At 47.8% G+C, this 21,854-nt stretch overlaps 1 protein-coding gene across 1 annotated transcript; it reads right to left on the bottom strand.

Moving 5' to 3' along the window:
- Positions 1-15,634: 15,634 nt before the first annotated feature.
- Positions 15,635-17,996, bottom strand: LOC149863047 (serine palmitoyltransferase small subunit B-like). Its single transcript, XM_090055384.1, has 2 exons — positions 17,879-17,996; positions 15,635-16,051 (listed from the first exon to the last, which is right to left on the bottom strand). Exon 2 carries the CDS (start codon positions 16,023-16,025, stop codon positions 15,780-15,782), a length of 246 nt encoding a protein of 81 aa, XP_089911510.1. The 5' UTR covers positions 16,026-16,051; positions 17,879-17,996; the 3' UTR covers positions 15,635-15,779.
- Positions 17,997-21,854: the final 3,858 nt, after the last annotated feature.

The raw sequence follows: 21,854 nt of genomic DNA, 5'->3' as shown, positions 1-21,854 counted from the left end.
AAAGTTATAAAAACAGAATAAAATATTAAGATAAAAAGTATAGTAAAACTAATTCAAACCCAATTTGCAAAAACTGTACACCCCAGCTCACCCCTTCTCTGCCTCTGAACTAGGACAGTTTCCTTCTGCATGAACAGAACTTCCTTCCCAATCCATATTCACTTCCTCCATTAAAGAAAACAGGAATTCCCCCTTCCTGCATATGACATGCAGTAATTAAGACATGACTTAAGAGCAGGAGCAGGCAGTTATTTCAGGTGGGGAGTCACTTAATGAGTTTTGGTAAGCTGTGGAGGACCACAAGAGTAGCCCTGCCCCTTGACAGGTGCCCCAACCCCTGACTGCCATCGTAGGACCAGAAGTCCTGCCTCCTAACCCCTGACTTTTGCCATGAGAAGGCCCTCCCCTTGCCCCCAGAAATACTCCTTTTGGGAAGGGGGTTTGCCATCTTGGAACTGAAAAATAAACAAATTATGTACTAACAATCAAACACTGACAATAACATATTTTAATTTTTTTTTAATTTATTCTGATTTGTGTGTGTGGTGTATATAGAAGTGATTGCACAATAGCTCAAAAGGAAGTCTTACTCTTGTATATTGTGGGGGTAAAGTGGGATCTGTGGGGGGGTGGATGTGAGTGGATGTGGGGTATGGGGGAGATGTGGATGTGCATGGGTGGATATGGGGGGGTTGTGGTCAGGAATCTGCACTGGGCTCTCCTGCATCTGCTCTGTACTGCTGGTGTAGATGCAGGACAGCCATGGTGGCATAGATGCAGGACAGACTGGCATGACACAGGTTCCAGGTGGCTGCAGCAGGAACATCTGGCATTGGCAAGGGGGAGGGGCCATTTTTCCCCTACACTGAGCCACAGCTTCTGTCCTGCACTGCCACTGCTAAGCCTGGGTAGCTGAGTCCAGAGTAGGCACGGGGAGCACAGGGTCAGGACTGTGCAACATGGGTCTCCACCAGTGTCACAGGGCTGGGGCCAGGGCAAGCTGGATGGAGCCACTGCCACCTGCGATGCATAGAAAGGCACTCCAGCTGCAGAGTCACACCAGCCCTACTGCGTGCCCAAGGGGCGCCCAGATACACCATGACTGGATCGTGCCTGGGTCAGGTGGGACCAAAGGACCTTTTGCAGGCCACACAAAGACCCACCATGGGTTGGATCCAGCTATTGGGCTATATTTTGCTCACCCCTGCTTAAGAGGAACAATAATTAAGGTCTATTCCTGTGCAGCTACAAAGCTTCAGGTGGAACCCACGTTTCCACACAACAGAAGTTCAGAGTATATAAACTGCTTTCAAAATGGCTGAAATTGATTTAAGGTAAATCTGCATGGATGTAGTATCAGACTTAAATGATTTAAGTTAAATTGGTTTATTGAACTTCTGTCCCAGATCACCTCCAGATTCAAGTTAACTCACAGTCCTCCAGCATCCCAGGATGCTTTGTACCACCCCTGCAAAGTCCCCTCACAGGGTGGATGGGCTAGCTTTGGCCCAAGCTGTCTACTCCAGCCAAGCAGAGAAGTGTGTTCTAGCTCCCCCTGGCTTCTGTCAGAGCCACCACAGACAAGTAGCTGCATTTCTGGAATCAAAATGAATGTTCACAGTTCACTTGCTTTTCAGTTCAATCTACGCTGCTTACACTAGCCTGTGAAAATTGAATCAATTCAGCTTCAGGCTTTTTTACTGTCTGTACTTAGCCATAGGCATTCCTGAGACCTGAGCCATCCTAACAGGTAGTTATAATTCTTGGAATGCCAGATAATTACCTTGTATTATAAAAAGAGTTTGCTTAAAGCCAAACTGGTTCCAGACACTAAGACTCCATCTTCAGCTGATGTGCCCCAAGCAGCACTTTAGACATAATGGGCCCTGCCACAAGTTCTAATTAAAGGTGAATGGAAACCAGCTATAGAGTTGTTACACGTTTTCAAGCACTAACTTCGGAGTTGGTTGGCTCTTTTTATATTTGGATAGTCATGTTTATGATGTGATAATTACTTTGAACATATGGCTGATCTAAATTTACCGTGTTAATTGCATAATATATGTAACATGTAGCAGGGACCTTAAAGGCTGTTCTCCCAAGCTGATCTGGTCAAAACCCTTCTTTCAAGTCTTTTTCTGGAAAACTGGATTCTCCATTTTTTTTTCTTTTTGAGAAATGATGACTTTGACGGTTAATTCTACTCTGTCAAAGCTAAATGCATGAATGTTGCAATTTAACAGCTTAGGCCTAAAATCACAGAAAGCCAAGAAATGCCATTTTGATATCTCTGCTCTCTGTAGTCTTAGCTATTTGAAGCGAGATTTGAGGATTCCAGGCCAGCAGCTGTTTTTACTTAGTGCTCCTGCTCTAGGAAACAGGCTGGTCTACATCCGTCAGGGAGGGGCAGCGAAGTTGCAGAGATACTTATTTCACTTCAGTGCTCCTTGACTTCTGGGAATGATATGAAGAAGATGGGAGAGAAGAGTCTGGGCAGCTGACTTGCACTCACCCTACAGCCATTTTAGTGCACAAATAAGAAAGAAAGTCTTTGTGCTTTTGAATAGAAATCTGCTGGCTCCTGGGATGACGACAAAATCCCACAGTACAAAACAGGTAAGCTGCACTTTGTCAACCAGTCTGAATTAGGGCTCATGTATCTAGTGTGGGTTTTAACCAGCTTTAAGGCCATAATCAGGCTTCCATCTGACAACTGAACCAGTTGTGTAAGAGGGTGGGTGGGCTGAGTACAGGAGGAAAACAAGTTGAGTCCAATAAGTTTGGTCCTCAAAAGGACAAGGCTGCAAAAGGGACCATAATCAGATGGTAAACCAGTCCCCAGTTTAGGCTACAAACCAGTTACTGGACCTTTGCAATGTGAAGCCCAAATTGTATTTGATTTTTTGCTGCTTCACCCAAGCAGCCACTCTCACAACTCTTTCCAAACCACAACATCTAAGCAAATGGAGGAGAAATTAAAGTTCAGAGATGCTCCTCACAATTTGCAAATGTGCTGTATATGAGTCATGCAGCTCACTATACTGCTTTAACAAGTTTTATGTTTTGAAATGTATTTCTTCTGCCAGCCACCCTGTCCCAACTGAGGAAACAACAGCTTTCCAGAATCAGCTGAGCTCAGTAAAGGCCATTTTCCCCTCTCTCATCCCAGAGGCTTAGAAAAACATGGCAGGGGCAGCCTAATCTCAGTTGTGAATGAGAAGGTTTTACCCAGTATAGAACTTTATATCTGCATCCCAACACATTGTGTTGACTCCCCAGAATTTATCATTTGAAATCTGAAAATACTTTTAAATACTCTAATACTTTTTGCAAGGATCAAAATAAGCTATTCTTAATGATTGCCCAAATGAATGGATAATTTACAAGTTTTATAATACAGAAGGAAGGAATGGAGATGTAGCCCTGCACTAAACTTCAGACTATCCTGGGACTGTAAGTGCCAAATTGTGTCTAACCAATGGTCCACTGGCCCAACATACTGTCCCCAACAGTGTCAGAAGTGGATGCTATAGAGGGAGAGCACTGAACTGGATATATCTAGAGTGATCTATCCTCTATCCATAACTCTCCTTTGCATTCACCATTATTGGTTTAGAAATGCCAGAGGAAACATCTCCAACCATTCTGTCAACTAGCCATTAATAGATCTTTGATCCATAAATGTATCTAGTCTCTTTTTCAACCTACCTATGCTAGCTGCCTCTACCATCCCCCATGGGAATGAATTCCACAAGTTAAGTATGCATAGTAGAACTGTGCAAAGCTTTGGGTGCTGATTCGATTCGAAGGAGATTTCACAAATCCGAATCAAATCAGGGGAGCAATAAAAAGGTCCAAATCAACTTAAAGCTCTCTGAATCTTCAGGAAAAGATTCGGAGAGCTTCGATGATTCAGGCAGTCCCCCATCACTGCAAAAGAGAGCTGGAGCCGGACTCCATGCTGGTAAGTAGGGTGCAGGGAAGGAGGGCTGGAGGAGGGGGAAGGGGACTCCTGCCAGGCCCCATCCCCTACCTTCTTCCCCAGCTCTCCCTGACCTCTGCCCACTCCCCAGTCCCCACCCCCATGGCTGGCCCACCCACCCCAACTCCCAGTGCTTTAAAAAAGAAACCCCGCTCATGGGGTGCTGCCAGGCAGGGGGACAATCCCCACTGCCCCCCACTGGCCCATGCTGCATGGGGGACACTGCAAAGCCCCCCCGACCTCCCCTGCTCCTCCAGCCCCACCCCCCAGCTGCCCTGCCCACTCCAGCCCTGGCCCTTAATGAAAAAAATCCCAAGAAAACCCCCAAGACTCACCAGCTCTGCAATGGCCTCGGGGCTTCAGGGAGCTCATGCAAGAGCCCATGTGGTGTGGGGCAGTGGGGATTGCCCCACACCAGCAGAAACTGGTGAGTCAGGGGGCGTTTCTTAAAGAGCCAGAGCTGGGGTGGGCAGGGCAGCCATGGTGGGGGATTGGGGGAGTGGATGGGTTAGGGGGCTCATGCAGCGCCCCCCACATGGCATGGAGCAGTGGGGGGCAGCAGAGATCACCACCCACACCCAGCAGCCCCTGGTGAATGCAGGCTTTTTTTTTCAAAGTGCCAGGAGCTGGGGTGGGCAGGGCAGCCATTGCCAGGGCTGGGGGAGCCGGTGGGAGATGGGCCTGGGTGATTCAGAGATTCATCAGTAGCTGAATCTCTGAATCATATTTGGCCAAATCAATTCATGACAGAGATTCGAATCAGCAAATTGAATTACTGTCCCCCAAATTGGCCGAAGGCAAATCTGAAGTGAATACTAACTGCTTCACGTAGGCCTAATACATAGTGTAAGAAAATTAGTTTGGAACCTGTCACTTAATAATTTCTGTGGATGCCCCCTAGTTCTAGTGTTCTGAGACTTGGTGAACAACAGTTCCCTGATCACTTGGTCAACACCCTTCATGATTTTATAGACCTCTAGCGTATGCCCTCCCCAGCCCTCTCCTTTCCAAACAGAAGGGTCCTTGCTTTTTTCTCTCTCCTAGTATAGCAGCTTGCTCCATGCCCCTGCGTGGCAGGCCTGCACCACAATGCCAGTATCCAGGTGGCTGGTCTGCAGGCAGATCAGTCAGCACCATGCAGTCAGAAAAGGGCCCATGGATTGGTCTGGTACCAAAAAGCCCCGCAGATAAAAGAAGCTCACCAGCCAGACCCCAGTGAAAGAAAAGGAGGGAGCACTGGCTGTGCCTTTGGATGCTCTCCCTGCAGCTGGGACAGAACTGGCATGACCCAGCAGAACCTGGCTGCTAGGTAAGGCTGCAGGAGCTCAGACCATGGCTGGAAACCTCCCACAGTGCCTGAGCGCACACTTACCTACAGCACTGAAGCCAGAAACCCTTTGTAGGACAGGAAGCCCTGTCAAACTGAAGGACACAGCAGACAATCAGATGTCTGAGGAAGAGAAACCAGGCACCAGCATGGAAGCAATGACAGACAAGTCAAAACATATGGACCTGACCTACATCTTGCCCACTCATCACGTTGCCAACAGGTACACCTAGGGTAACCAAGACAAGAAGAGGGATACTTGAGAGGTATCAGTGAGACCTGCAGAAGGGAAAAACCTGTTGGTAACCCTTTGGTTCTGACCACTGCATTTGAATGGTTGCAGATCCAAAATTCCCCAATAGGGAAGCATAAGGCTAACAGAGGTTACGTGGGAATGAAGGAACATCCCATGTAACACTGCAATACGTGACCAGGTGCAAGTCGGTCCAGAATGTTGGCTTTCCTGAAATAGACCTACAACAGGGGAGCGCATGTGAGCCATGCAAAGCATGCCATGTGAAGCTTGGAACACTGAAGGAAAGTGTTAGACATTGTTGCCCTGCTCACCCACATCATTCAAGCACTTTTAGTTCTAGTATTGTTACGTTGCCAGCGTATCAGCCAGAGAAGTCACAGCTACATTCCTACCAAGAACCATGAGGACAGACTCCTTTTCATGGGAGCAGACCCATCGTGGGTCTTCATGGGTGCCTGCAACCCATTGAAGACACCATCAAAACCAGATCAGACCACTTGAGTGGAAAGGGGCAAGGTGTAGGAAAGGAGGAGCTTGTCACAGGGCACTAGGGTGCCCTGCTCCTTTAAAGGACTGAAACTGCCAGGGGAAGAGCCCTAGCGGTGAGTTGGAGGCCCCAGCTGTGGGTTACCAGGGCAGCCAGAACAGGCTAGTGGCCCACACCTGCTAGTGGCCAGCTGACCAGAAGGCCATACATGTATGGGCATACATAAAGCCCAGGGCTGAGGCCAGGAGAGTAGTTCCCTTCCAGTAGCTAAGGGGGAAGGAGCTCTCCCAGAGCAAGCAAAGGAGAGAGGCCTGACTGCACAAGCAGCTCCTGATACTATTGTGGGACGGAGTATTTCCCAGTAGGGTGTGAATGATGTTATAGACACGTGACTTGAATTTACGTTACAGCCCAGGGGCTTGTGTTCTGATTATTGTTGTATAACACTGGTGGTTTGGGTGAGGCTATTAGGGGATGGAGGAGGCCTCATAGGGGACCCACAGCAAAGTACATACCCCAGTGCCAGAGAGTCCACAGCATTTGGTGTGCACACACCCCAGCACCAGACAGGGCACAGAACATTGCAGGGCTGTGGGCAGCCCAAGCACCAGTGAGGTGCAGAGTGAGACAGGGCTGCAGAGAGCCCAGGGAGGACAAGGGAACCAAATTATAATAAGGCCCAAACCAAATCAACGTCAGTACCATCTGCAAGGCCTGAGGTGTGGTAAAGGGGTGGTTGGAGCCACGCATAGCCCATGAGGCTAGGGTGCCCCGAAACACCCATTGTGACATCCATCTTGGAGTGGGACCCTAAGAATCAATCTCGATCATGTCCAAGAGGACTTAGAAGCAGCCTCCCTATCATTCATACCATCAAAGACATGGTGGGTGAGAATAGAGGGTGCCCAGTGGGCGAACTTGGCACTGTAAGGGGACCTTGGAGAGATCACAGCCATCCTGCAGGACCCCATCCTGTGACAGAGCTCCACAAAAGAAGTACCAGCTGAGTCACCCAGAGCCAGAGAAAAACACTGAACAATACCACCAGGTAAAGTAAAAACTCAGATAACATCAAGTCATGGTGGGTGAGTAGACTCCAAGGTGGCACGCCCCAGTGGCCAGGATATGCTAGTGGTGGCACTGCAAACGTGAACCTGCCATACCATGATCATTTTGGGTGCTGCTTTCTGTACCTTTTCTACCACATCTTTTCTGATATGGGGAGCAGAAGAACACACAGTATTCAAGATATGGGTGAACCATGGATTTGTATAATGGTATGATGCTCTCCTTTTTGTTTTCAATTCCTTTCTTAATAATGCCCAACATATTCTTGGCTTTTTTGGTCACCTCTGTACTTTGAGCTGAAGTGTCTTTAAGGAACTGTCTAAAATGACTCCAAGGTCTCTTTCCTGAGCTATAACAGCTAGTTCAGAACCCAGCATTGTAAACATATAGTTGATGTTATTTTTTTTTCCCAGGTGCATTACCTTGCACTTGTCAACACTGAAATTGACCTGCCATTGTTTTGCCCACTCATTTAATGGGGAGACACTCTGGGAAAACACTTTTGCAGACTCCAGGCTGAGAATAGTGAATCACAGAATAATTGAATGTACCCATCCAAACATTGTCAACTGAACAAATGCTGTTGCATGTTTGTCTCCAGTGCCAGCAGGGAACATTGAGGTATATGCTCAGCTGGGTTTTAAGCCATGTTCCAGAGCTGTGGTGTAGAAAGGGAGAGAGGTGATGAGATCTTGGGCTTATCTGGAGCTCAGTGTGAGGCCTGCCATGCTGGGTCCCTATCTGTGTTCACTACTGCTGCTGGGTTTTTGGTAGGGAGTTGGATGAGGTGCTAAGTGGACATTTAACTTAGATAGCATCAATCTCCATTGAACACAACACAATAACCTTTAAAGACACCCCTCCCAAAAATAATGCAGATTTCACTAATCATCACCCACATCACTCATGGGCCATGGTAGGGCAGTCACCAAGCAAAGCCATGTGGCTCCAAAGCACCCCGAGCTGCAGTTCCCCATCTGTAACAGTTAGCTGCCACTTCCCCTTCCCAGGATCTGTCATGCCATGTGCTGGGTCTTTTGGACCACTGCTTTCATGATGGAAGACAGCTGGCTGCAATGCTGAACATGGGGAGCGGGGAAGGCAAGAAGCTTCAGACCTTCATTGTTCAAGCTCAAAATCTATGTGGATTTGGCAGATGGTCAACAAGTCCACATGCTTGGCAAGATAGATTGGGAGCTCCTGATCTGGCTCATTGTCTGGGTTGGGATACTGCACTGCAAGGGTGGCATATCGTCAATGATGATTATGTAAGAGTCCTCACCACTGTCTTGAGAAGGTGGTGTGGGCCACCATGTCCTTGCATTTTTGGACCTGACCCTGGCATTGACCACGAAGATACAAGAGAGTTCCTATAGTGGAAGCATGTGACCTTGTGTGCTCCCAATATGTGATTGCTTGTCTTCACAAAATGCTGCCTCAGTACCTTGGACTGGCAGTGGGTCCAGTCACAATCATGACATAAGTCTGCTATTTCCTTGTCAATCCATTAATTAAACTGCTTTTTTTGCATGAGCAAGAAATGGCTGGCAAGTTGCTGTGCTGGACTCTTAATAGGTGGGGGCAGCCAGCTGGGGCCTGGCAATTCTAGGCAGTGGAGCTCTGCTGTCTGGGCCACAGCAGCCAGACAGAATTCAAAAGACCTGGACTGAAACTGAAGCTGTGCATTGTCGGATGCCTGCAGGACTGATCAGCTTGCCAGCCCCATAAGAATAGCTAGGAACAGATATTTGGATGTCCATCATAATAGTGTAACCCGAGTGGTACTCCAAGATGTACCCCCTCTCTAACTGAAGGGATCAGAACAGGTGCCCGAGCATTGTAAGAGGTGTAGGGATCCTCCTTCCCTATCAAGCAGAGCCAGATCACCGATGGGGACTTAACTATACACATTTTAATGAGAGAAACAGTGGTAGGAACATAACATATAAACTAGGGGGTATCGGGGACACTACAATAACCTGAGGGGACAGGATTCAATAATGGTTGGTGTGGCGGAGCACCTTTGCGGTGCTCGCCACGTGGTAGGGGATGCAGTAGGCTGGGGCAGAGCCCAGCAGGGAAGGCAGCCAAGTGAAGCCCCCCCCCAGATCTCATTTGAAGGGCGGAGGTGTGTGGCAGAGCACCTTTGTGGTGCTTGCCACTTTAGGGCTCTCACAGGCTCTGAAGGGAGCCTGCTTGGAGAAGCAGCAGGGGAAACATCCCCCATATACCATTTAAAGGGAGACAGAGTGTGGTAGGGCACTGTTGGTGTCTGCCACTTTAAGACTAGGGCCAGGTAGCCAGCAGGTGCTTAAATGGTGGTGGCCATTTTAGAGCTCTCGCTGCCCATATAAACAGGGCAGTTTGCTGCTGGCAGCCATATCACCTGGCTGTGAGGCTCTCTAACATCCTGGAGGTAAGGGAAGAGCTGTAGGGGATGGTTAGGAGGCTTCTGGTCCCAGGCATGACCTAAAACTGCACCCTGCTGGGAGTGGGTGGCCTGGTGGGGTTCTCAGTGACTTGGGAGCCCCCAGGAAATGCCAGGACAGTGATCACCCTGGTGAAAAGTGGGTAGGGGTGCCTTAACCCTAGCTCTCACCTTCCTGTGGGTTTAGGTGACACCAGAGGCAGTTGGGGCTAAGCATGGTTACAGCCATCTGTGCCCTGTGGAGTGTGAGACCTTGAGGAGGGAGAGTGGGGGCCAGGCACAGCTGCAGTCACCTGAGCCCTGTGGGGGTGCAAGCCCCAAGGAGAAGAGTGGGGGCCAGGCATGTGTATGGCTACCTGAGCCCTGTGGGGGTGCAAGACCCCAAGAGGGAAAGCTGGGGCCAGGCATGGCTGCAGCCACCTGAGCCCACTGGGGAGAGAAGCCCCATGGCCCTGAGTTGGGGGTGGTGTGGGGCCCAGGTAGGTCTTCAGATGCCTGAGGCTGAAGTTTAGGCCTGAGGCTGAGTAAAGGGGACTCAGCCCAAGACAGAGGGGTGAGTCCTGACCCCGGTAAGTCCTCCAATACTGGGAGGTCAAGTGTGGGTCAAAAGTAAGATCTTAGGTTGTAACATGATCAGCTGCTCCACAGGGGAAGTGAGAGTCCCCTGTGAGACCCTGGAGCACCAGTCATGGTGTGAGGTATCCCAGCTCCCACATTCAGGAGAGTGGACCCAAGAGAGAGTGGGGCTAGTGAGAGACGCCAGAGGTAGGGCACCCCCTCAACTGGTCAATGCTGGGACCAGGACCAGGACCAGAAAGGTCAAAGGGGCCAGGGGCCCACAGTGAGGGGCGTCCAGAGCAGAGGACCTGGGCTTCCTCCTGGCCTTGGAGGTGAGGCCAGGGCCTCTGTGGCCAAAGGTGCGGGGGGAGGTCAAGGGGAGATTGCCATCATTCGGCCTGCTGAGCTCCCTGTAGCTGAGTAGGCTGCCTGAGTGGAGGGATCAAAGGGGGGTCCTAATAGAAAGATTCTGGAGCCCAGTGTGGGGCTGGTATGACTAACAGCTGGATGCCATCTGCAAGGCATGGGCTGTGGTGTAGGGATGGTTCTGAGCCACAGATAGCGCCCCCTGGCATCGGGACATAAAATGGGCAGCCTCCCACTTCCTTAACATCATATTAATTAAGAACAAGGTGTGGGAGGTGTGCCCAAAGCCAAGTGGGAAACCTAGCACTGTGGCTAGGTGGGGAGCCCCACTTCACCACAGTTAGGCATTCACATTCATGGACATACCCATCCAGTTAACAAAAAGAGGGGTTTAACAAAATATAAAATGCAAACAACACAACAAACAGTACTGACTGACAAAATATAAAATGTACAAAGTACAAAATGCCAAATAACAAGAGATATAAGGCATAGGTACCTGGGGCGGGGGGAGGAGAAGAGGGAAAGCACCACTCCAACAAGAATTTCTCCCCTGTCACTTCCCAGCTGGGTCAAGTAGGGGTGAGTGATTTGAGCTCAGATCTCCCACCTGGTTAACAGAAACTGTACCATAGAGCCACCACTGCTGGGCCTGCTCCAGGCTGCCAGGGCTTTTGACCTTCTGGAAGCCCCTACCTCATGTCAAGATGTCTTGCCTCTTGCTGGAGAAACTGGAAGCAGAGCTGGGAGCTTCTCAGGTCACTACCCAGCTTTCTGCTGGAGCCAGGCAGGGAACCCCTCCTGCTGGCTGCAGCTTCTTGCTGGGGATCCTGGAGCCCAGCAGGGAGCCTCTCCTGCCAGCTGTGCTGCTGAGAGAGTTCATTTGCTGCCTGCAGGGCCCACTCCTTTTGCCTCTTCTGAGGCAACAGCTCCCTCCCCGCTGGCCCAACTTTTGCCAGCTCTTTGAAACTTCTTCCTCATCATCCCTTGCAGGTCTCTCTGAGTCAGCTGTGCTGCCCCTTTGATCCCCCTCCAGGTGAACCGAGGAGCCAATCGGGGGACATGAACGGTGAGTCTTTGGGGCCTCTTCGGTGAGGAAAGGGAATCCCAAGCCCTCCAATCTTTTTTCCCCTTTCAAAACCCCTGGGCCAAATCACTACCAGCTAGCCTGTCACATCAGCATGGGACAAAGTGTTAATACCTCTCCCTGTGCAGACTGTTTTGAGGATTTGTCTCACAACACATGGTAAAGATATCTGAACACTTGTGTTTTGTCCTGCAAAAATCATTTTCTGCTGCAACAAGGGTGACATCCATTCACAACCAATGTAAACCAAGAATACCACAATTGCCTGAGTCTGAAAGCAGCCAGAATCACTTAGAGAAATGTGAGATTCCAATGAAGTATGCACTCTTCCCTATGTTTAACCATTTGGCTTATGTTTGGTTTTTTTTGTCTTATTAAACTCTTGCCCCTTGCATGCAAGAGACAGTGTCTTCATTTGTGTTCCATAAACATTGTAGTCTTTCACAACACTGCATCAGTGAAATAGTTAATTGTAAACAGTTAGTGAATAACAAAAACAAGATTAAAATGTAGCATATTTAGGAAGAAAAGGAATTGAACAGAGCTTGAAAGGAGAATTGGGGTATACTTGAGAACTCAATCCAGAAAGAAAAGTTTCCACCCATTATTATTATTATTATTATTCAGCAGATTTCAATAGTTAGACCATCTTGGCTTGACTCAAACAGTCTCTGATCCTACAAGTTTTCCACTGCGGTTCTTCCTACCCATAGGGATCTGACTGCATCCAGCAGATAACAGAACAGAAATCAAAAGCAAGACAAGCAAACCCCCAGTTTGTCAGTGGCATAATAAAGCACATCAGATGATTAATTGGTCATACTTGTAGAGACTTCATCTCTTACTTCACTGTAAGTACACAAAAAAAAAAACCATAGGCCTAACTATTTGCAGTGCAATTATGGTTTTATTTAGTGTAGCCAAATTCAAGGGTGTGTTGTTTGGTTTGTTTTGTTGTTTTAGAATAATCATGTTTACAAATAGCATCTTTTTATAATACAGATACAATACAAGTTAGACTTAAATTTTAATAACAAAGAATGAGGCTGGTTGCTCTTTGGTGCAAAGTAGCATAGTTTAGTGTACATTAAGCATGTGTGTCTACACATGCACATGCTGATAGCGCAGTAAACCTCCCTAATCAGGAGTACATTTTCCACATGCAAATGCAAGTAGCAAATTTACTCGAGTAGTTATTACACAGCAGTGCTCATTACTGGAAGCAAATCTGTTCCCAGTCAGCTTGCCGCCAAGGGGCAGGAGAATTGCTCCCTGGTCCCAGGAGCTGCCTGCTGCTGGGACGGTCTCTGCCACCAGAGCCAGGCAGGGACAATGTCCCACTGCCCTAGCAGCAGGGAGCTCCAAGCCCCACACTCCAGGATTGTAATTGGGGAGCAGGGCTAGGAGATCCTTACCTCCTAGCGCCAGCTTTGCAGTTGCAGGGCTTGGGCTTGGAGATCCACTCCACTGTGACTGATTCAGGCTGAACATAAGAAAGAACTTCTTCACTGTCCGAGCCCCCAAGGTTTGGAACAGACTGACATTGAAGGCGGTTCAAGCACCCACTTTGAATGCCTTCAAGACACATTTGGATGTTTATCTTGCTGGGATCTTATGATCCCCGCTGACTTCTTGCCCCTGGGGCAGGGGACTGGACTCAGTGATCCTCCGGGGCCCCTTCCAGCCCAAATGTCTATGAAATCATTATCCTCTCAGATAAGAATCTCCCAGCACCAGCCCCAAAACCCCAGAGTTTGAGCTGGGAGATAAGGACCTCCCAGTGCCAGCCCCATGATTGCAGAACTGGTGCTGGGAGCTCCCTGCTGGTGAGGGCTGGGGAGCCTCTTCCCCACCCAGCTCTGCATTCAGGGAGCTGAGCAGGAAACTGGCTCTCCAAACCCTTCCCAGCAATCATGGAGCAGAGACTGGGAACTGTCCTGACCAGGGGGCAGGTCCCAGCCCCACACCCCAACTGAGTGATCAAGGTGTGGGGCTTGGGAAAAAGCTTCAGGGATAGGACAGGTCCCAGCCCCCTGCCACATCCACTTGTGGGACAGCTAGTAGTGAGCTCCTGGTTGGGCGGGGAATCCCTGCCTCACTGGGGGCTCGCTGCTAGTTGCTCTACTGAGGGATTTGTGGGGAAGGGGGAGCTGGGACCTGCCCCTCCCCTGCAGCTCTTTCCAAGTCCATGCCCGAAGCTGGGGCTGAGAACTCCCTGCTGCCAGGGCAGGGGAAACTGTGGTGGCAGGGTCCTATTGCAGAGATGCACTGAGAGCGAGGAGCAACAAATCTGCTCAGAAATGACATGGGCTGTTATAAGACAGGTCTTTTTTGGTGTTGTCTTGTCATTTGCAGAGAAGGTATGTGCAGTCCCATTTCCTGAACCAGTAGCACAGAAAAGCTTTCTCTCTCACACTGGCCGTTCCAGCCAGTCCTGTGCCCCCAGTGCACGCGGACAGAACTGGGCTTCTCACAAAACACTTCCCTAGCCGCTAGGCTGCTTTCAGTCTCGCAGTGAAGCTGTTCCACCATGCAATAATTCTAAATGAAACTCGGGTCCATCTGCATCTCCTTCTCCACTCCCAAGGTATGAACCCTAAGATTGAGATTATAAATTCATCATCTCTCTGTGCCCAAAAAACGAAGTATTTCAGGAAAAGTGGAACAACTTCAGATGAGACGAAACTTAAAAAACCCTAACACTGGATGATTAGGGCATTTAATTGGGAGGGGTAATTACAGTTCCTCTCAGCTATATGAATAGTTTAACCACTAGGACTTTAGGCAAGGAGGGAGCACTGCCTTGCTGCCACCACCTCAGTTCTCCACTTTGGGCAATGCCTGGCCCAGTAGGCATGTTCAGAGCACTTATGAGATGAACGAGAGTGATATTCGGATGTATACCTAGTTTGAGAACATCACGGGGTTTAAGGCATGAGATAATATCATAGATTTCATAGCCGTTGGGGCTGGAAGGGACTTCAAAGATCATCAAGTCCAGCCCCTCCCCCAGGGGCAGGAAGTCGGCTAGGGTCAAAGGATCCCAGCAAGATACGCATCCAAACGTTTCTTGAAAGAGTCCAGAGTAGGTGCCTGCACCACTTCTGGAGGGAGTCTATTCCAGGCCTTTAGGGCTCAGACTATAAAGAAATTTTTTCTTATGTCCAGCCTGAAATGATCTTGGAAGAGTTTATGACCGTTAGTCCTTGTTTTTCCTTGGGACACTCTGGTGAACAGATGTTCTCCCAGATCCTGATGTACATCCCTTACGTACTTATAGGCAGCCACCAGGTCCCTGCTGAGCCTGCGCTTTTCCAGGGTGAAGAGTCCCATAGCTCGGAATATCCAAATTCGAATCGAATCAGGAGACCCTTTAATCTCTCCAAATTGAATCGAAACCCTCTGACTCGATTCAGAAAGATTCGACAATACAAACATAGACACAGCTTTAAATGTTTTTTCTACATACCTCAAGGTACCAGGCAGCTCGTGAACACTGCGATGGTGGGATGGATGAAGCATCCCACGGGAGCGTGGGGGACTCCCCAGTGTGCTCGGCAGCAGACCCGGAAGTGGACCAGAAGCACTTCTGGTCCATTTCTGGATCTGCTGGGGGGCATGCTGGGGGACCCCCCCATCCTGCACTCCCGAATCCAGTAACTGATGCCCCCAGTTTTTACTAGGAAACTGGCCTAGTGCAGACAGTAGCTGAAAGCACATGTTGTAATTCCACCTGCCCTCTAATACAGTGCTCCCAAAGTTTTCCTCAGCATGATCCCATTTCCTCAGCATGGCCCCCCACCTCCCCAGGTGCCCCTTACCCTCAACCTGCAGCCCCCTGGCCCTCCCAGTGCCCCTCACTCCCAATCTGCAGCCCCCACACTTCCCAGGTGACCCAGGGCCAGGAGGAGACCTGCAGCTCCCTGCCCCACAATCCCAGCAGCACCTGAGCCCCAGCTGCAGCGCACAGGAGGCAGCAGCTGCTGAGTTTGGCCCATAGAGCCTGGCTCCCCCGTCCCCTCCCCCGTGGGCGGCTGTAATATGTTCTGATGGGGGGGGAAAAACCCAACAAAAAGACGATGAAAAATAAAGATGATGCATATCACTTTTTTTTCCCACCAGCTGTCATCTTGTCAGTTTAAAGGCTTCTGAAGAAAAAAAATGCACAAGTTTACAGCAAGAGCTTGCATAATCCAAAAGCCATAATCAGGATGACCAGGTTATTTCATAATGTAAACGTTGCTTTCAGGCTCGTTTCCAGGTAAGTATAAGAAGAACTTAAGAATCAGACAGATGTGGAGGGCGTAGGTATAAGCAGTGTAGCTCATCATCACAAGAACAGAAATGGTAAAACTATGGAGGATAATTTTTTCCCATGGGTCTAAAAGGTAGCCACAGGTGATAAGTTGATATTGCCAATACAGCCAGTAGAAATACTCCCATGTAGACTTAATTTTCATCTTCATCCTTGAGCAGCTTCAGCAAGTTCAACCTATTAAAATAAAAACTTTTCATTAAGGAAAAAACAATGTAAGTGTGGGGGGAAAAAAAACAACAGTAGGATTCAGTACAAAGCATTCATTTACTCTAGTATCACAACTAAACAAGGACCACAGTGTTGTCACCTTTTGGACAATTCAGCCAAAATCCTAGGACTTCTTAATGTATAATATTTTCATCAGATAATAATGCACGCACAATACCTCTGAAGTGCTTATGCTTTTTTCCGAACTACCCTGATGATTTTGCTGTAAAAGTAAGTAATATCATCTACCATGCAATTAACACCCAGTATGGCAAAATAAATATGGATATGAGAAAAATCAAATGAGAAACTATTTTGAATAGGTGTTATTTTATATCAGACTCAGATATCCTGGGCTCTGGTTGGGTGTGTCTGATTTGCATACTCTACATACATTTTTTTTACTCTTCCCACTTTGCTCATATTTGACGTACAGCACACAAGGTGTGAATGCACCAGCAACCAAACACATACCCTAAACAAAGGACACCTCATATTCATGGAAATGTTCAGAGGAAAATACCAAAATGCCAAACTGGCCCTTTTTTCCCCCTTTTTGAACTTAAGGTTCTGAAAATAACTTACTCTCTTTTTGTGACCAAGGGGGCAGGGAAGAAAGGACTCTTCATCCTATTTGCATTTCCCCTCAGATGTCCTCAATGATTGCTAACAATGCTAGAAGGACAATGCCACAGTACCTCTCTAGGGACCCTTCTCACCTGGAAAGTGGGAGAGGATGCTTCCTCAGAGCAATATGAGGGTCAGTAGGTAGGAACATAAGACACAGGGACTGGACCTTCTGGACTAGTCAGATTCCCATCTCCTTCTTCACAAGAAACACTGCCCTGCCATCTCCATCATAAACTACTCAAGATCCAACTTGACACAAAGTGGAGTTTTTGCCCCTACTACTCCTATTGGAAGGCTGTTACAGAATCTGTCTGATCCAAGGGGTGGATTCAGTGACTCAGTCCTTCCAGCCCAGTGGTACAAGCTTCCTGCTACTTCCAAATTAGCAAGTGCCTTCAGGCTTTCAGCCTTGCACACTGTAACTGCAGCAAGCATTAGGACTGGAAACAATGGAGAATGTGTTATGGTCAGAAGCTGATGGCAGCAGACTTCTAGCACTCCCACGGAGTTTGTCTACGAGGCATAATGCCATGCCAGGGTGAAATGTCTGCACTAGTTCACTGTTGGAAGCGATGTAGTCTCCCTGGGACAGTTAGAACTTCCACTTTGTACTATTAAATGTCTCCCATTTCTGTTGTTCCACTTCTCCGCTAGAAATCCAGTTCTTTTAGGTGGAAATTCCGATCCTCCTCTATATCAACGATGCACCTCAACTGTGTGTGATCAACAAACTTCGTTAGCTTGCTCCAGCTTTTTTACCATGTGTATTAATGAATTTATTAAATAATACACTCCTACATTGTATGTAATGAGGACATCAGCATCAATTACCTGCCTCCAGCATTCCCTCTAAGCTGCGCAGTGTGTGTGGCCGCACAGGCATACCTGGCAGCAGAGCATGAGCATGCCTGTGCAGCCGTGCACACCACACAGCTTTGAGGGAATGCTGCTTGCTTCAGTAAAAGAGTTAGTGCTGGTATAACACCATGCTCCTATACAAAACAATATAACTACTATTATTGTTCTCTCCAGTAACTTCCATTAATACATGTACCTCACTATGATGCATCCAGTTTATACTAAAAAGAATCTCCTGTATAGTGAAGTATCATATCAAAATGACTCTATACACTCCACATAAAAAAAAAAATCAAGAAAACTCACCCTACTTCTTCAGAGTGTGTTGCACTATATCCAGACCTCTGAGCATGTTCAGCACCTCCTTACTGAATTTTGAAGCAACAAGGCCAGATGGGAGTGGGGGACAGTGACAGTGATATAGTTGCTTCCCTTTTCACTGCAGATTCACCACCAAGACCTCTGGTCTCAGCTGCCAGATGCATAAGCAGTCAATACCTCCCTGCTGCCACACACCCATTCTTCACCTTTTTGCACCAGTTGTTTCCCATGCCCCACCCTTCCTCAGCATTACTAAAACTTACATAAAGCCAAGACTCCAAGTGCTGGATTTGAATCTAATCTAAGTAACATCACAGGGCACATATTGCATGCAAATTGTTCTGTATTGAATTCTATGACAAATTTTAGTTTGATAAACAACACAGATTCAACCTAGGGTCCCTGGACTTTGTTGAAACATCAGGTTATCTTCCCTGACTACTAACAAGCATCAGCAACTCAGAATTGCCAGGTGCAGAACTCTGTCTGCCTGGTGAGCTACTGCTTTCTTTTGTAATAGATTTACAAGCCACCTTTCACAAACACGTTCATTGCAACTCACAATAAAACACCACAAACCTTATAAAAAGAGAATAACACTTTAAAATAAGGAAGTGTAATAAAACATACCCCCATCCCAAATTCAGATACAATCTACCTTATCTCACCCCTCTCCTGCCTCTGCCTTCCCCCTTACCTGTACTGATCTTCCTTCCCAACCTATATTCACTTCCTCTATTAAAAAACAGGAATTCCCCCTCCCTACTTATGACCTGCAGTACTTAAGGCATGACATAAGAGCAACAGGAATCACGTTCTGTTCCTGTGCAGCTGGAAAGCCACAGGTGGAACCCACAGCCAGCTTCCTTGCGCTCCTTGGGAAGGCTGGTTCAAACCTCTTTGATGCCTGTTTGCTCTTCCGCCTCTTACAAACATGCTGAGGCCCAGCTCTCAAGGCAGGGCAAGACAGCACAAGAGAAATGAGCTGGAATATGACAATAAAATAGTTTTCCAAGCACAAACCAAACAAACTTGGGTTTCCCTGAGTTCTAATCAATCCTACAGCTTAGTTATTTAGAATTCTAGATGATTACAATTTATAATATAAAGGGTTTCGCCTAAAGCCAAACTGTTTCCGCAAAGACTCCATCTTCAGCTGATATGCCCCAAGCAGGGCCTCAGACATAATGCCAATTCTTCTCCCTATCCCTTCCTCACCCCACACAGGTTGACACCCTGCATTAAAAGCTTGTCAAAACCCTTCTTTCAAGTCCTTTTCTGTGGAAAACTGGATTCTCCATCACACTTTTTTTTTCTTTCTGAGAATTGATCACTTCCATGGGAAATTCTGATTTGTCAAAGCTAAAGGCATGAATGTTGCATGCTAACAGCTTGGGCCTAAAACCACAGAAAACAAGAAATGCCATTTTGATATCTCTGCTTCATGTAGTCTTAACGGTTTGGAGAGAGATTTGAGGATTATAGCCAGGCAACTGCTTTTAGTCAGTGGTCCTGCTCTAGGAACCAGGCTGCTCTACATAGAATCATAGAAAGTGAGGGCTGGAAGGGACCTGCATCCAATTCTGGGCTCCACAATTCAAGAAGGATGTCGAGAAGCTTGAGAGAGTCTAGAGGAGAGCCATGCACATGATCAGAGGGCAAGGGAATAGGTCCTATGAAGAGAGGCTGCGAGCTATGGGACTCTTCGGCCTGAAAAAGCGCAGGCTCAGGGGGGACCTGGTGGCTGCTTATTAATATATAAGGGGTGTACATCAGAATCTGGGAGAACATCTGTTCACCAGAGCACCCCAAGGAAAAACAAGAACTAACAGTCATAAACTCTTCCAAGACCGTTTCAGGCTGGACATAAGGAAAAATGTCTTTACTGTTCGAGCCCCCAAGACCTGAAATAGATTCCCTCCAGAAGTGGTGAAGGCACCTACTCTGGACTCATCCAAGAAATGTTTGGATGCTTATCTTGCTGGGATCCTTTGACCCTAGCTGACTTCCTGCCCCTGGGCTTGATGATCTTCAAGGTCCCTTCCAGCCTTAACGTCTATGAAATATAAGAAATTTAGTCCAACCCCTTGCTTAAAGCAGGACCATACTCAACTATATCATCCCAGCCAAAGCTTTGTCTAGACAAGCCTTAAAAACCTCCAAGGATGGAGCTTCCACTACCTCTCTGGGTAACCTATTCCAGTGTTTTACTGCCCTTCTTCTGAGAAAATTCTTCCTCATATCTAACCTAAACTTCTCTTGCTGCAACTTGAGACAATTGTTCCTGGGTCTGTCATCTGCTACCACTGAGAACAGTCTAGCTCCATCCTCTTTTGAGCCCCTCTTTAGGTACTGGAGGCTGTTACTAAATTCCCCCTCAGTCTTCTCTTCTCTAAAACTAAATAAGACCAGTTCCCTCGGTCTTTCCTCGTAAGTCATGTCCCCCAGCCCCCTCACCATTTTTGTCACCCTCTGCTGAACTGTCTCAGATTTGTCCACATCCTTTCTGTAGTGGAGGGCCCAAAACTGAACACAGCACTCCAGATGTGGCCTCACCAGTGCTGAATAGAGGGGAAGATACCTAGTGTGGGTTTGCTGTAGTTTAACCAGCTTCAAGGCCATAATCAGGCTTCCATCTGACAATTGAACCAGTTGTGTAAGAGGGTGGGCTGTGGCAGGAAGAAAAAAAGCTAAGGCCAATAATTTGGTCCTCAAAAGGACAAGACTGTAAAAGTAGCCATAAGCTGATGATAAACTAGTCCCCAGTTTAGGCTGCAAACCAGTTAATGGGCCTTTATAGTGTGAAATCCAAATGGCATTTTATTTAGCTGCCTTAGAAACTGTTCTCACCGCACTTTCCAAACCACAACATCTAAGCCAATGGTTCTCAACCTTTTTGGATTCAAGGCATCCCTCATTGGACTCAAGGCACCCTGCATAACTTTTTTAATTGAGTGGTATCCATGTTCAAAAACTGATGTTTATACTACAATGCTTATCCTTGCAGAAAGGCTTGGCAGTGGGGGTGGGAAATTATCCAGACGGGGACAAGCCTGAGCCTATGGCTATCTACTTAATTTATCTGCTTATTACCTCACATCTTCCTTATCTCCTCATACCTTGAAACACACTTCAAAAGATCTGGGGGCACCCCAGTGTGCCCCAGCACCCTGACTGAGAATCAGTGATCTAAGGAAATGGAGGAGGAATCCAGACTCAGAAATGTTCTTCACTATTTGTAAATGTGTTATATATTGAGTTGTGTGGTGAGCTGACCAGCTCACCATGTTGCTTTAACATGTTTTAGCTTGTATGTTTAAACAATATTTCCTCCTCTCTGCCGCCTGCCCCAAACAAGGAGATAGCAGCTTTGCAGAGTCAACTGAGTTCACCAAAGGGTGATAATGAATATCTAAGCACAGGTTGGGCATGCAAAAGGAGTAACATCTTATATGAATGATGTACTTTTGCTGTGGCAGAGTTGTTGTAGGCAGTATGGTTTTTGCCCCACATCTGGAGATAGTTGTGCTTCTTCCACAGAATCCCATGTCTGAGGTCAGAACTGATCTCTGCTCAAAGGGATAACGAGCTTCGTTTCTTCAGAGTGCTCCTGTGCTGACTTGCTTAAGCAAGGGCAGGCAATTATTTTTGCTCACTGGCCATGTAGGCAGTTCTGGGAAGCTGCCACAAGCCAGTCAGCACTCCTTCCCTTCCCCATCCCCCGCAACAGCCTGGAGCCCGTGTGCTACCACTAACAGCCCCCAGCGCACCCCACCATTCTAAGTAGCCCACGCAGCATCTCCTTCTGGCTGCCACCACCGCTGGCCCCAGCCCTGCGGTATTGGTGGGAACCTGCACACGCAGCGCCCCCCCAGCCTGCCCCGCACCTGCTCCAGACTCAGCAGACCAAACCAGCTCCAGACCAGACATAACCAGCACACTGCCCTGACCCACCCTGCAT

This window comes from Crocodylus siamensis, chromosome 6, assembly GCF_052110815.1.
Source record: "Crocodylus siamensis isolate JL-2025a chromosome 6, ASM5211081v1, whole genome shotgun sequence".
In the NCBI taxonomy this organism is placed as follows: Eukaryota; Metazoa; Chordata; order Crocodylia; family Crocodylidae; genus Crocodylus; species Crocodylus siamensis.
Note: the sequence above shows the minus strand (reverse complement) of the source record. Positions and strands in the feature narration are given on the sequence as shown.